Source organism: Schistocerca nitens, chromosome 1 (genome assembly GCF_023898315.1).
Source record: "Schistocerca nitens isolate TAMUIC-IGC-003100 chromosome 1, iqSchNite1.1, whole genome shotgun sequence".
Classification (NCBI taxonomy): domain Eukaryota; kingdom Metazoa; phylum Arthropoda; class Insecta; order Orthoptera; family Acrididae; genus Schistocerca; species Schistocerca nitens.
Window position 1 is genome coordinate 1,311,370,883 of NC_064614.1, and position 12,635 is coordinate 1,311,383,517.

A 12,635-nucleotide genomic window follows, 5' to 3' on the forward strand; every position below is an offset into this window, starting at 1 on the left:
TGCATGTCAATCGAAGACTGACTGTCTGAGAGACTGCAGAAGAATGTAAAATATCAGTTGGATCATGTCATGAAATCCTGACACAGCTTCTTGGAATGAAAGGATCATAACTGGTGATGACACATGGGTCTACAGTTATAAAATTGAGACAAAGGTTCCATCGTGACAATGGGGTAGCAAAGGTTCTCGGAGACAAAAAAAGCTAGCCAGGTTGCATAAAATGTCAAAGCCATACTAATGGTTTTCTTTGACTTTGAAGGATTAGTTCATCATGAATTCATGCCATAGGAACAAACTGTTAATAGATGGTCTATTGGGATGTGTTGCAATGCATTCAAGAAAATGTGAGAAAGAAACAGCCTGACATTAGACAATTTATGCCTCTTGCATCACAATAATGCACCCACACATCCATCTCTCTTGATGCATCACTACGAGGTGCATTCAAGTTCTAAGGCCTACTATTTTTTTTCTAATTAACTACTCACCCGAAATCGATGAAACTGGCGTTACTTCTCGACGTAATCGCCCTGCAGACATATACATTTTTCACAACGCTGACACCATGATCCCATGGCAGCGGTGAAGGCTTCTTTAGGAGTCTGTTTTGACCACTGGAAAATCGCTGAGGCTATAGCAGCACGGCTGGTGAATGTGCGGCCACGGAGAGTGCGTTTCGTTGTTGGAAAAAGCCAAAAGTCACTAGGAGCCAGGTCAGGTGAGTAGGGAGCATGAGGAATCACTTCAGAGTTGTTATCACGAAGAAACTGTTGCGTAACGTTAGCTCGATGTTCGGGTGCGTTGTCTTGGTGAAACAGCACACGCGCAGCCCTTCCCGGACGTTTTTGTTGCAGTGCAGGAAGGAATTTGTTCTTCAAAACATTTTCGTAGGATGCACCTGTTACCGTAGTGCCCTTTGGAATGCAATGGGTAAGGATTACGCCGTCGCTGTCCCAGAACATGGACACCATCATTTTTTCAGCACTGGCGGTTACCTGAAATTTTTTTGGTGGCGGTGAATCTGTGTGCTTCCATTGAGCTGACTGGCGCTTTGTTTCTGGATTGAAAAATGGCATCCATGTCTCATCCATTGTCACAACCGATGAAAAGACAGTCCCATTCATGCTGTTGTTGCACGTCAACATTGCTTGGCAACATGCCACACAGGCAGCCGTGTGGTCATCCATCAGCATTCGTGGCACCCACCTGGATGACACTTTTCGCATTTTCAGGTCGTCATGCAGGATTGTGTGCACAGAACCCACAGAAATGCCAACTCTGGAGGCGATCTGTTCAACAGTCATTCGGCGATCCCCCAAAACAATCTCTCCACTTTCTCGATCATGTCGTCAGACCAGCTTGTGGGAGCCCGAGGTTGTTTCGGTTTGTTGTCACACGATGTTCTGCCTTCATTAAACTGTCGCACCCACGAACGCACTTTCGACACATCCGTAACTCCATCACCACATGTCTCCTTCAACTGTCGATGAATTTCAATTGGTTTCACACCACGCAGATTCAGAAAACGAATGATTGCACACTGTTCAAGTAAGGAAAACGTTGCCATTTTAAGTATTTAAAACAGTTCTCATTCTCGCCGCTGGCGGTAAAATTCCATCTGCCGTACGGTGCTGCCATATCTGGGACGTATTGACAATGAACGCGGCCTCATTTTAAAACAATGTGCATGTTTCTATCTCTTTCCAGTCCGGAGAAAAAAAAATCGGAGGCCTTAGAACTTGAATGCACCTCGTATTGCACAGAAACCGAAACCACTCTGCTGCCTCATCCTCCATACTCTCGAAACCTGGTCTGTGTAGGCCTTTTTTTATTTCCGAAGTTGAAAACCCCATTGAAAGGATGATGTTCTGCAGCGCTAAAGGAGATAAAAGAAAATTCGTAGACAGCACTTCATGCGATCCAGGAAGAAGTGTACCAAGACTGCTTTCAGAAGTGGAAACGGCGTTAAGAGAAGTGTATCAATTGTGGAAGAGGGTATTTCAGAGGAGACCATGCATGATAGGAAATAGGTAAGTGTAGAAAAATTTTGTGAACAAAGTTCCGGAATTTTCTGGACAGACCTCAATAAGGATGAGGATACAAGAAGTATATTACAAATGTTTGATCTAGGTCATGTGGAAAGGATTTTAGGTAGTTCTGATTTCATTTTAAGGCAAGTATCATATTTTTAAAGTAGAAGCTAATTATCACTTCCCAGTACAGTATGATATTGCATAATTAGAGGAATACTTTTTATTATTTTAAATCATTGTATTTCTCCTTGGGTCAAACCCATTATATTTGCTCATATGCTGCCAAACCATTAACAGTGCATGTGTTGACTTCCAAGTGTAGTTTTTTTCCTTATTTATTTCCTTTTAATTAAGCTATTATTTGTGGCTCACTGCACACCTGCAACATACTGTTAACACTGTAGAAGTTAAATATGGTATATTATTCCTGTTTGTTCCCTGTGCCTGAATGTGGTAATAAATCTAAGTTTAGATTGGCTCTCCTAACTTTTTAGCATGCTTGCAATTCCCTATCCTTTTTGTGCATTTCCATTGTAATACAAGGATGTTAGAAATTTTCTGAAGTTTAAGATTCAACTGTATTATTAAATTTGTTGTTTTATTATTCATATTATAGCTGTTTAGTTTTTGATAGCTGGTAAGTAGATGCCACTCAGTTGCTAATAAATTTCTCATCAATATGTGGGTGACTTATGAATCTCTTTTACAGGAAGGCATTGGTGACACATTAGAAGAGCTATGGATATCATACAATTTCATAGAAAAGATTAAAAGTGTTTCCTTTTTCAAGAAGCTACGGGTGCTGTATATGTCAAATAATGTCGTTAAAGACTGGAGTGAATTTAACAGACTACAGGAGATTCCACATTTGGAGGATCTACTATTTGTTGGTAAAGTACTATCAGAATGCAGACAGCATTTGTGAATCTTTTTACATGTGGATGATTTAGTGTGCAAGTGTGTATATGTGGAGATTATAAGGAAACAGAACATGTGGATTGTACTTTCCTTAAGAAGACAAAATGTTAAAAACTATCAATAGACAAACGTAAAAGTACAAACGAGAAAGAGGGATAGCTGGGAGAGGAGTGGCAGGTTTCATTTAGTTTCTTTCTTTGATAGATCACAATGTGTTTTGAAGTCTTGTGAATTCATATTGAGGTGCTACTTGCACTCACGGTGACTCCTACATTGAATTTTGTTCATTTCTGTGCCTATTCCAAAAATATTCTTAAATTACTACTTCTCAGAAATATTTAAATGGTATTTGAAGATATTTGAATGTACAGCGTGAAGTACACTTACTACAAATATTCACAGCTATATTCTTGTGCATCTTTTCTCACACAACACTTAAAGGAGCAAATATATATTATTTTTTAACTAAACAATAGAAAATCTGGGATGAAAAAACAAAAATTTGGTAGGGCAGATTGCTACTCATCACACAGAGGAGTCACTGAATGGCTGACAGGCACACTGAAAAAATGCTGCCAGGTATTACTGTCTGTCAGACTAGGTTCTTCGTCACGTGTAGGTGAAACAAAACATGCACACCTTGACACATTCGTAACTCACACACATATGGCCCTTGAAAAAGTCATAATGTTGCCAAAGCACGAAATTATGGTTGCATCAGTATCCCCCTGAATCATGGAGATGACTGGATAAGCTGATTCTCTTGTTACTCAAGCAAAAAAATTAAAAAATATTAATATTTCATGATATCAACAATCTCTTAACTTCTGTTGTGTAAATGGATAAATTCAAAAGGCAGGCAATATGCCCAGAAGATATAATATGTAATTTCCATCTAAATAAAACAGAATTTGACATGGTTAGACTGTGTATGTATTTATGATCATGTGGGACAGTGACTGAGATGCACTCATAACAGTACTGGACATAAAAGAATTATAATACTAATTAATAACTCAAAGCTAAACCAGTTGATAAGTAAACTGAATTCAATAAAATGAAATAAAATAATAAATAGTGCAGATGCTAATGAATTGACCACTAAATTACTAGACCTGTTAAATGAAAATTTTGAAGCATGTAGTTCTCATGCTAGGGCAAAGCATACAAATGTGGACCAAGAAAAAAAAAAAAAAAAAAAATCGCATGTGAAAGTGAAAAAGCTTGACAGGTCTGAAATCAAGGCTGTAAAGTGCAAAGGAAATGATCTATGTATTCTCAGCTCAGAGGGTAAATACAGAGTTGCATGTTAAGTCATCAAAACAGGAATAGATAGATAGTGATGTACACCAGACACCAATTCCAACTAACACTCCATATGCAAATTTTGTGTAACCTCACTCAGATGACTATATTGTGAAGGATGTTAGTAAGACAGAGACACTAGTGCTAGAAAAAATTCACTAAACTGACAGACATCTTCCTACATCAGTCTTAGTTGGACAATAAAACACAGTTACAATAAATAATCAAAAGTTAGAGTTTCTTCCAGATGTAAAGGTTATAACTCAGTGATCTGTTCCTGCACCCTTCCTTTTCATTATTTATATACACAATTTACGGACGGTTGTGTGACATGATGCAATGCTATACAGAGATTATAACAGTACAGCCTCCCCCAGGACTCATATGAAATGTCCGATACCAGCTTTTTTTATATGTATTCAGATAGTTATCAGACAATTCAGTGCTTCCTAAGGCCTTGTATGTGTGTCTATACATATATCATTCTGTCCTATTTGATAAAAAACTTGATATTCATTGTGAAGGCATGTGGAATGTTCTGGAAGGACACGCTTTGTCGTAATTATCGGTGGATTGTTGTCATTGATAAAATTATGTACATATACTAAATTAAGTTGTGGCGCTGATGAAATCAACACCTACATCGATGCATCCATCTTTGAACTAGGCTAAGATTATCTTTGGTCTCTTCCACCATGTCAGTTCTTTGTGAGCCTTGCTTGTGTAAAGTGGTGAATATTTAAATGAACTACTGCTAAATGGGGGTTGTTTGGTGTAACACCGTTTTACTGTGTCTGCGACCTCCGCATCGGTTATTTTCGCGTGTATTACATTGACACAGCATTCGAACAATGACTTTGGCCCTGCGCCTAACGCCAGATTTTGTGTTTGACATGCATCGTGTTGCGGGCGATGTACACCCGCCAGGACTGCAACACGATGCTTCTCCCTTGACGATTACACTGGTTTTGCCGGACGTGTTCGAGCGTGCAACAATTAGTGAGGTTTAGGAGTGTGCATGACTCCGGCTATCAGACGTCTCTGTTCCCACCACAGGTGCCCTCTCTCATCAACGGTGCAGTTACCTCTTACGCATGTCCGTGCAGTGCGGGACCAATGCCAATTTCTGCAAATGCTTTGTTGGACAACCTACTACCGCCAGGACAACGATTTGCCATACTGCAATCCGTGCAGTACCACGTGGATTCCTGCCACGTGGCCAGAACTTCTTCGTTCACAGGTCAACCTCCTCAGCATCCGACCACGCCCGTGCCTGCCTCGGTTCAGCATCGGCACATGCTCCCCTGCTTCGATACCTCGGCCTGCAACAGGAACAATTACTTATTCTCTGTGCCTGAACTCCATCTCCGTCCCACTGCTACACCTCAGTGTTTTGTGCCACGATATTCACCTTATCCGCACACCATTTTGAGTGGAGTGACTATGAACAGTGAACATTCACACATTCCGTCCCACGTTCGACATCATTTCCCACACTGTGCTTCTGGACAGCCCGCACCTCCGCAGCCTCCCTGCAACACAGGTGGCCCCAGCTCTGATCATACGTCGAGCTTTCCGCGGGCTAACACACGTTCTCAAACTTTGAACTTTTTTCACCTGTCTCCCCCGCGTCGGCTCCAGTCGAGCTTCCACTACTGTTCTTGGCACATCTCAGTTCCTCATCCGGGTTGGTCTTCTGCGATGCGTCAATCCGAACACACCCGCAACGTGTTGAGCTTCCACAACCGCAATCGACACATTACGGTGTCTCACCCGCGTCGGCCTTCCGCGTGCGATGGATCGCACTCGAGCACAACGCGTCACCTTCACGCTGCCACCCGACCAGCCGTCGTCGCCACATCCCCTGGAGGCACACGCTCCTGGAATACTACAGCAACAACAGCTCGTTTCAGGCAGTGCCCCGACGAACTCAAACTACCTGTTCTTCCGAACATTCTACAACACTTACCGACACTGCCGCCGTTAAATCCCTAGAGAGCAACAACCTGGTTCAAAATTGTGGACGAAGTGTTCGACCATTACAAACTCGACTAGTCAACCAGGTTTCTATGCCTCATCACCCACCTGCACGACCAGGAGGACTTGATTGCTGACCTGGTCGACACCCCAGGCTCATCTACCCGGTACACTCTAGCCAAAAAGACAGTTCTATGTCGGCTTGCAGGGTCAACTGAGGCAGCAATATGGCAAGTGCTCCATATCGAGCAACTAGGCAACGACAAACCTTCCCAGCTCTGGAGACGGCTACGTGCCCAGCTAAACTATCTCCTCACATCTGCTTTGCTCTAGCTCAAAGGTCTCCTGAACCTGTCGAGCAAAGAATGACAATTGCTGACAAGCTACACGATGCATTACTGCTCTATGTTGCCAGCCACTGCCTACCTGACAAGTCTCAGGTTCAGGCTCATCGCACTGCAGCCAGACGCGGCCGGGGCCGTGCTGTGCCCACCGTTCCGCTCGCTCCGGGAAGCAGTAAACAAGCAACTGGGACGTCACTCTCTCTGCCCACAGTCATGCCCCCTCCTGCAACAGAACCTGCTGCAGCCACCAAACCTCAGCCACCGCCACTGGCAACGAACTTTCCGCAGGTAATGCAACCGCACTACCCGTACTGTTACTTTCACACATGGTTTGGCAAGGCAGCACAGAACTGCAGACCACCCTGCTACTTCCCAAACACCTCCTGCGCACAACACGACAGGCACCCTCCAGTGCTTCATTCTGTCCGGGAACAACTGGATAATTGCAGACGACTTTACATTAAAGACATTTTGTTGGGATGCCTTTTCCTAGTGGACACAGGTGCTGATGTATTGCTGCTGCCTATATTCTTAGCGTTGTCGAACACCCGCCTTCATCATACTTCACTGCAGGCCGTGAATTCAACTAAACTACAGGAGGAACAAGACTTCTGGTTAGGTGACTACAGGGTTATAAACACAAAATCAAATAGGGGTAATGCAGGAGTAGGTTTAATAATGAAGGAATGCGGGTAAGCTACTACAAACAGCTTAGTGAACGCATTATTCTGGGCAAGATAGATACGAAGCCCACACCTACTACAGTAGTACAAGTTTATATGCCAACTAGCTCTGCAAATGATGACGAAATTGAAGAAATATATGATGAGATAAAAGAAATTATTCAGATAGTGAAGGGTGACGAAAATTTAATAGTCATGGGTGACTGGAATTCGACAGTAGGAAAAGGAAGAGAAGGAAACGTAGTGGGTGAATATGGATTGGGGCTAAGAAATGAAAGAGGAAGCCGCCTTGTAGAATTTTGCACAGAGCACAACTTAATCATAGCTAACACTTGGTTCAAGAATCATGAAAGAAGGTTGTATACATGGAAGAACCCTGGAGATACTAAAAGGTATCAGATAGATTATATAATGGTAAGACAGAGATTTAGGAACCAGGTTTTAAATTGTAAGACATTTCCAGGGGCAGATGTGGACTCTGACCACAATCTATTGGTTATGAACTGTAGATTAAAACTGAAGAAACTGCAAAAAGGTGGGAACTTAAGGAGATGGGACCTGGATAAACTGAAAGAACCAGAGGTTGTACAGAGTTTCAGGGAGAGCATAAGGGAACAATTGAGGGATGAAGTAGTGAAGGCAGCAGAGGATCAAGTAGGTAAAAAGACGAGGGCTAGTAGAAATCCTTGGGTAACAGAAGAAATATTGAATTTAATTGATGAAAGGAGAAAATATAAAAATGCAGTAAATGAAGCAGGTAAAAAGGAATACAAACATCTCAAAAATGAGATCGACAGGAAGTGCAAAATGGCTAAGCAGGGATGGCTAGAGGACAAATGTAAGGCTGTAGAGGCTTATCTCACTAGGGGTAAGATAGATACTGCCTACAGGAAAATTAAAGAGACCTTTGGAGAAAGGAGAACCACTTGTATGAACATCAAGAGCTCAGATGGAAACGCGATTCTAAGCAAAGAAGGGAAAGCAGAAAGGTGGAAGGAGTATATGGAGGGTCTATACAAGGGCGATGTACTTGAGGACAATATTATGGAAATGGAAGAGGATGTAGATGAAGATGAAATGGGAGATACGATACTGCGTGAAGAGTTTGACAGAGCACTGAAAGACCTGAGTCGAAACAAGCCCCCGGAGTAGACAACATTCCATTGGAACTACTGACGGCCGTGGGAGAGCCAGTCCTGACAAAACTCTACCATCTGATGAGCAAAATGTATGAGTCAGACGAAATACCCTCAGACTTCAAGAAGAATATAATAATTCCAATCCCAAAGAAAGCAGGTGTTGACAGATGTGAAAATTACCGAACTATCAGTTTAATAAGTCACTGCTGCAAAATACTAACACGAATTCTTTACAGACAAATGGAAAAGCTAGTAGAAGCCGACCTTGGGGAAGATCAGTTTGGATTCCGTAGAAATACTGGAACACGTGAGGCAATACTGACCTTAAGACTTATCTTAGAAGAAAGATTAAGGAAAGGCAAACCTACATTTCTAGCATTTGTAGACTTAGAGAAAGCTTTTGACAATGTTGACTGGAATACTCTCTTTCAAATCCTGTAGGTGGCAGGGGTGAAATACAGGGAGCGAAATGCTATTTACAATTTGTACAGAAACCAGAATGGCAGTTATAAGAGTCGAGTGACATGAAAGGGAAGCAGTTGTTGGGAAGGGAGTAAGACAGGGTTGTGGCCTCTCCCCGATGTTATTCAAACTGTATATTGAGCAAGCAGTAAAGGAAACAAAAGAAAAATTCGGAGTAGGTATTAAAATCCATGGAGAAGAAATAAAAACTTTGAGGTTCGCCGATGACATTGTAATTCTGTCAGAGACAGCAAAGGACTTGGAAGAGCACTTGAACGGAATGGATAGCGTCTTGAAAGCAGGATATAAGATGAACATCAACAAAAGCAAAAGGAGGATAATGGAATGTAGTTGAATGATGTTGGGTGATGCTGAGGTAATTAGATTAGGAAATGAGACACTTAAAGTAGTAAAGGAGTTTTGCTATTTGGGGAGCAAAATAATTGATGATGGTCGAAGTAGAGAGGATATAAAATGTAGACTGGCAATGGCGAGGAAAGCGTTTCTGAAGAAGAGAAATTTGTTAACATTGAGTATAGATTTAAGTGTCAAGAAGTCATTTCTGAAAGTATTTGTATGGAGTGTAGCCATGTATGGAAGTGAAACATGGACAATAAATAGTTTGGACAAGAAGAGAATAGAAGCTTTCGAAATGTGGTGCTACAGAAGAATGCTGAAGATTAGATGGGTAGATCACATAACTAATGAGGAAGTATTGAATAGGATTGGGGAGAAGAGAAGTTTGTGGCACAACTTGACCAGAAGAAGGGATCGGTTGGTAGGACATGTTCTGAGGCATCAAGGGATCACAAATTTAGTATTGGAGGGCAGCGTGGAGGGTAAAAATCGTAGAGGGAGACCAAGAGATGAATACACTAAGCAGATTCAGAAGGATGTAGGCTGCAGTAGATACTGGGAGATGAAGAAGCTTGCACAGGATAGAGTAGCATGGAGAGCTGCATCAAACCAGTCTCAGGACTGAAGACCACAACAACAACAACATTGTTAAAATTCTATATAAAGCGATGCAGTGAGGCTGCGAGTTATTTGTTGAGTTGTTGTTTTGTTAGTCAGTTTTGAAGTTACTGTCTGTGTTTTGTTCGCATGACAAGTGTGCAGTTCAGATGTCAATAAATGTGAATAAATTTTTGTGAAGCATGAAAATTTCCAATGCATTCATCAGTGGACCTGGCAGATGAAACTTAAGAACATTCAACATGAATCATTACAAGATGACAACACTCATCATGTGAGGCATCAACCTTCAAATGTGCAATGCAACATGGTGGTAGTGATGGAAAAATGTATTATGTGGTTTGAGACAAATGTACTGTAGAGAAATGACAGTAAAGCAGCTGAAGATGTTTTATTCAGTCTGAATGCTCCAAGTCATAATAATAAAGCAGTCAAGGATTTCACAGAGACCAAAAAGTCAGCTGGGATATAAAAACAGGGAAATTGTGTGGGTCATTAAAATGAGTCATCTAACTGCTGTGCAAGCTTAGGAGCATTGGCAGTAATGAACTTGTATTATACACATATTTTGCTTTCTTCCACTCCCAGCTGAGTTTTGGAATACTCCAGTGGGATAACTCTGTATTCTCAGAGTCCCTCTCTATGAATCATGAAGAGATTATTTCAAATAACTGGACATAATGACAGTACATAGCTTGTGCATTTACAACTGCTTTTTATTTGTTAAAAAAAACCTAAGTAAGTTTGATGCAAGGTGGGCAGTTTATGACCATGGCACAAGAAGTGGACACGCAATTAATGTGTCATATGCTAGGCTGGCATAGATCCATAGGAGCTAAAAATATCTTGGTCTTATCTACTTCAACAAATTAGCTGAAAATGCCTATAAAACACAGGTAAATAAATTTAAAACTAGTATTGTAAAATGGATGAAAAATAAAGGAGTTTGCCCTTTTCAAGAGTTCCTCAAGTCTTTGGCATATGACAGACATTTCTTATGAGAGTGAACAATAAATAAACAACAGACTTTATTTTACAACCATATATGTCACATCATGTAGCTATGTTATTACTGTCTCGTACTTATTGTCATTTACCTGTTTATTAATTGCCTATGTCATTTGCCTAAGTGTAGTGCATTTTTTTTTCTTTTGGTGATTTTAATTGTACGTGAAGGTACATAAAGTATTTGTATTTATAACTTACAGAGGTAACAGACTTTGCTTTTTTTTAGTTGAATATGGTTTTCATCACTTTATCTTTGTCAGTAACTTTTGTATGTGCATATGGAACTTTTCTTCTTCAGGGAATCCACTGTATGATGCATTAGAAGAGGCTCAATGGAGAGCTGAGGCAACACGAAGATTACCTAACCTTAAGAAGCTGGACGGGGAGCCCGTTATTAGGGTGGCTGGAGCTGCACCTGCAGCCGATGCATCAGCTGATTAGTAGAGGGAAACCACTTGGACTGCAAAACCAAATAAAGGCTTTGCTCTATCAGTAGCAGTATTGTTATTCTTTCAACAATGTCCACATGAAATATAGCAGCCTCAAAATGCAGAGTAGAATTTTATTTTCAAGCTCTGCCATTAAAAGAAAACTAAGTAATTAAGGAGTGAAAGAAATTGCACACACTCAAAAATACTTGTATTGAACAACAGCCCCATACAGTGGAATGTCTGGGAAAATACCCATAGGACAGACAAGCAGTAGTGATTTATCCAAAAAGCAATGTATTGGTTACTAAAATGAAAATTATAAAAATCTGTGTGCATCTAACTTTTGAAATGTCTTGTTGAGGTGTCAGAAACTAATTCCAGATTGGACACTATAGTATCCTCTGGTAATTTTAATGTATTAGTTAAACAAGTCAATTTTGTCTTCTTATACTTTCCACGAAAATATAGATATCCAATAGGAGTAGACAACTTTAAATTTTAAAATTCACAACTTTAAAGTAGGCTTTGTAACTTCCCTCCTCTCGACCACTGTATTGAGTAAATTTAATTTGGCTCAACATACCACAGTATCAGAAGAAAATTCAGTCAAGAAAATTGATAAATTGAGAGACAGAATAGCTGGCCAATATTTACCTTTGAGGTGAACACTGGCATACATGTAAAAGTAAAAGTGATTCATTTCCTGGATTTTGAAACTAATAGTTTCTTCCTCAGGTATCAGAGATGGAGAAGTTAGGGAAGGACACAAAGGTGAGGAAGGCGGCACAGATCTGATGTAAAGAGGGAGGGAGGGGGCACAGGACCATCTTACATGTACTGACATTCTTTGCATATTACACGATATTTTGACAAAGTGGGAGCTACAGTAAAAGCATGCACAAATTCAAAACGAAATATTTATTTATATTGTTTTAGTTTTGTTGTGAGTTGTCCAGACAGATGATATTTTCTTCAAAAAGTGTTGCAAATCCGGATTTGTAACAAAGCTGTCTCTTCCTTAACAAGACACAGTCTCAATTGCAGAAACAGTTTGTTAACATTTTCTGCCACACTAAAACAAAAGCTTGGTGATTGTAATTTCGAAAAATCTTGCCACAATGTAATATGCCTTTTTTTTTAAATCATTGCCACCCCATTCATCAAATTATTGACACTCTTTTACAAAGTAAATGAGCTGTCCTCCTTTCAACTTTTTTTGATGTCCTCCATCAGTCCTATCTGGTATGGATCACATACCATGCAGCTGTGCCCAATAAGAAGACAGACAAGTGTACTCTTTAGTAGATCTACAAATGAAATGCAGCCTTTGGTTTACCTTCCCCCAATATTTTCTATGTGA

General features: G+C 40.6%; 1 protein-coding gene across 2 annotated transcripts in view; it reads left to right on the forward strand.

The window, feature by feature from the left end:
* The window catches only part of LOC126202888 (dynein axonemal light chain 1-like), a 152,288-nt gene extending 140,737 nt beyond the window's left edge, over positions 1-11,551 (forward strand). The window contains exons 4-6 of one of the 2 annotated variants that reach the window (XM_049936955.1): positions 2,743-2,923; positions 6,649-6,865; positions 11,143-11,298. In XM_049936955.1, the coding sequence (XP_049792912.1) occupies positions 2,743-2,923; positions 6,649-6,865; positions 11,143-11,158 (414 nt within the window). In that variant the 3' untranslated portion in view covers positions 11,159-11,298. Of the gene's footprint in view, positions 1-2,742; positions 2,924-6,648; positions 6,866-11,142 lie in introns of both variants that reach the window. The other variant, XM_049936963.1, reaches the window with a different exon arrangement.
* Positions 11,552-12,635: the final 1,084 nt, after the last annotated feature.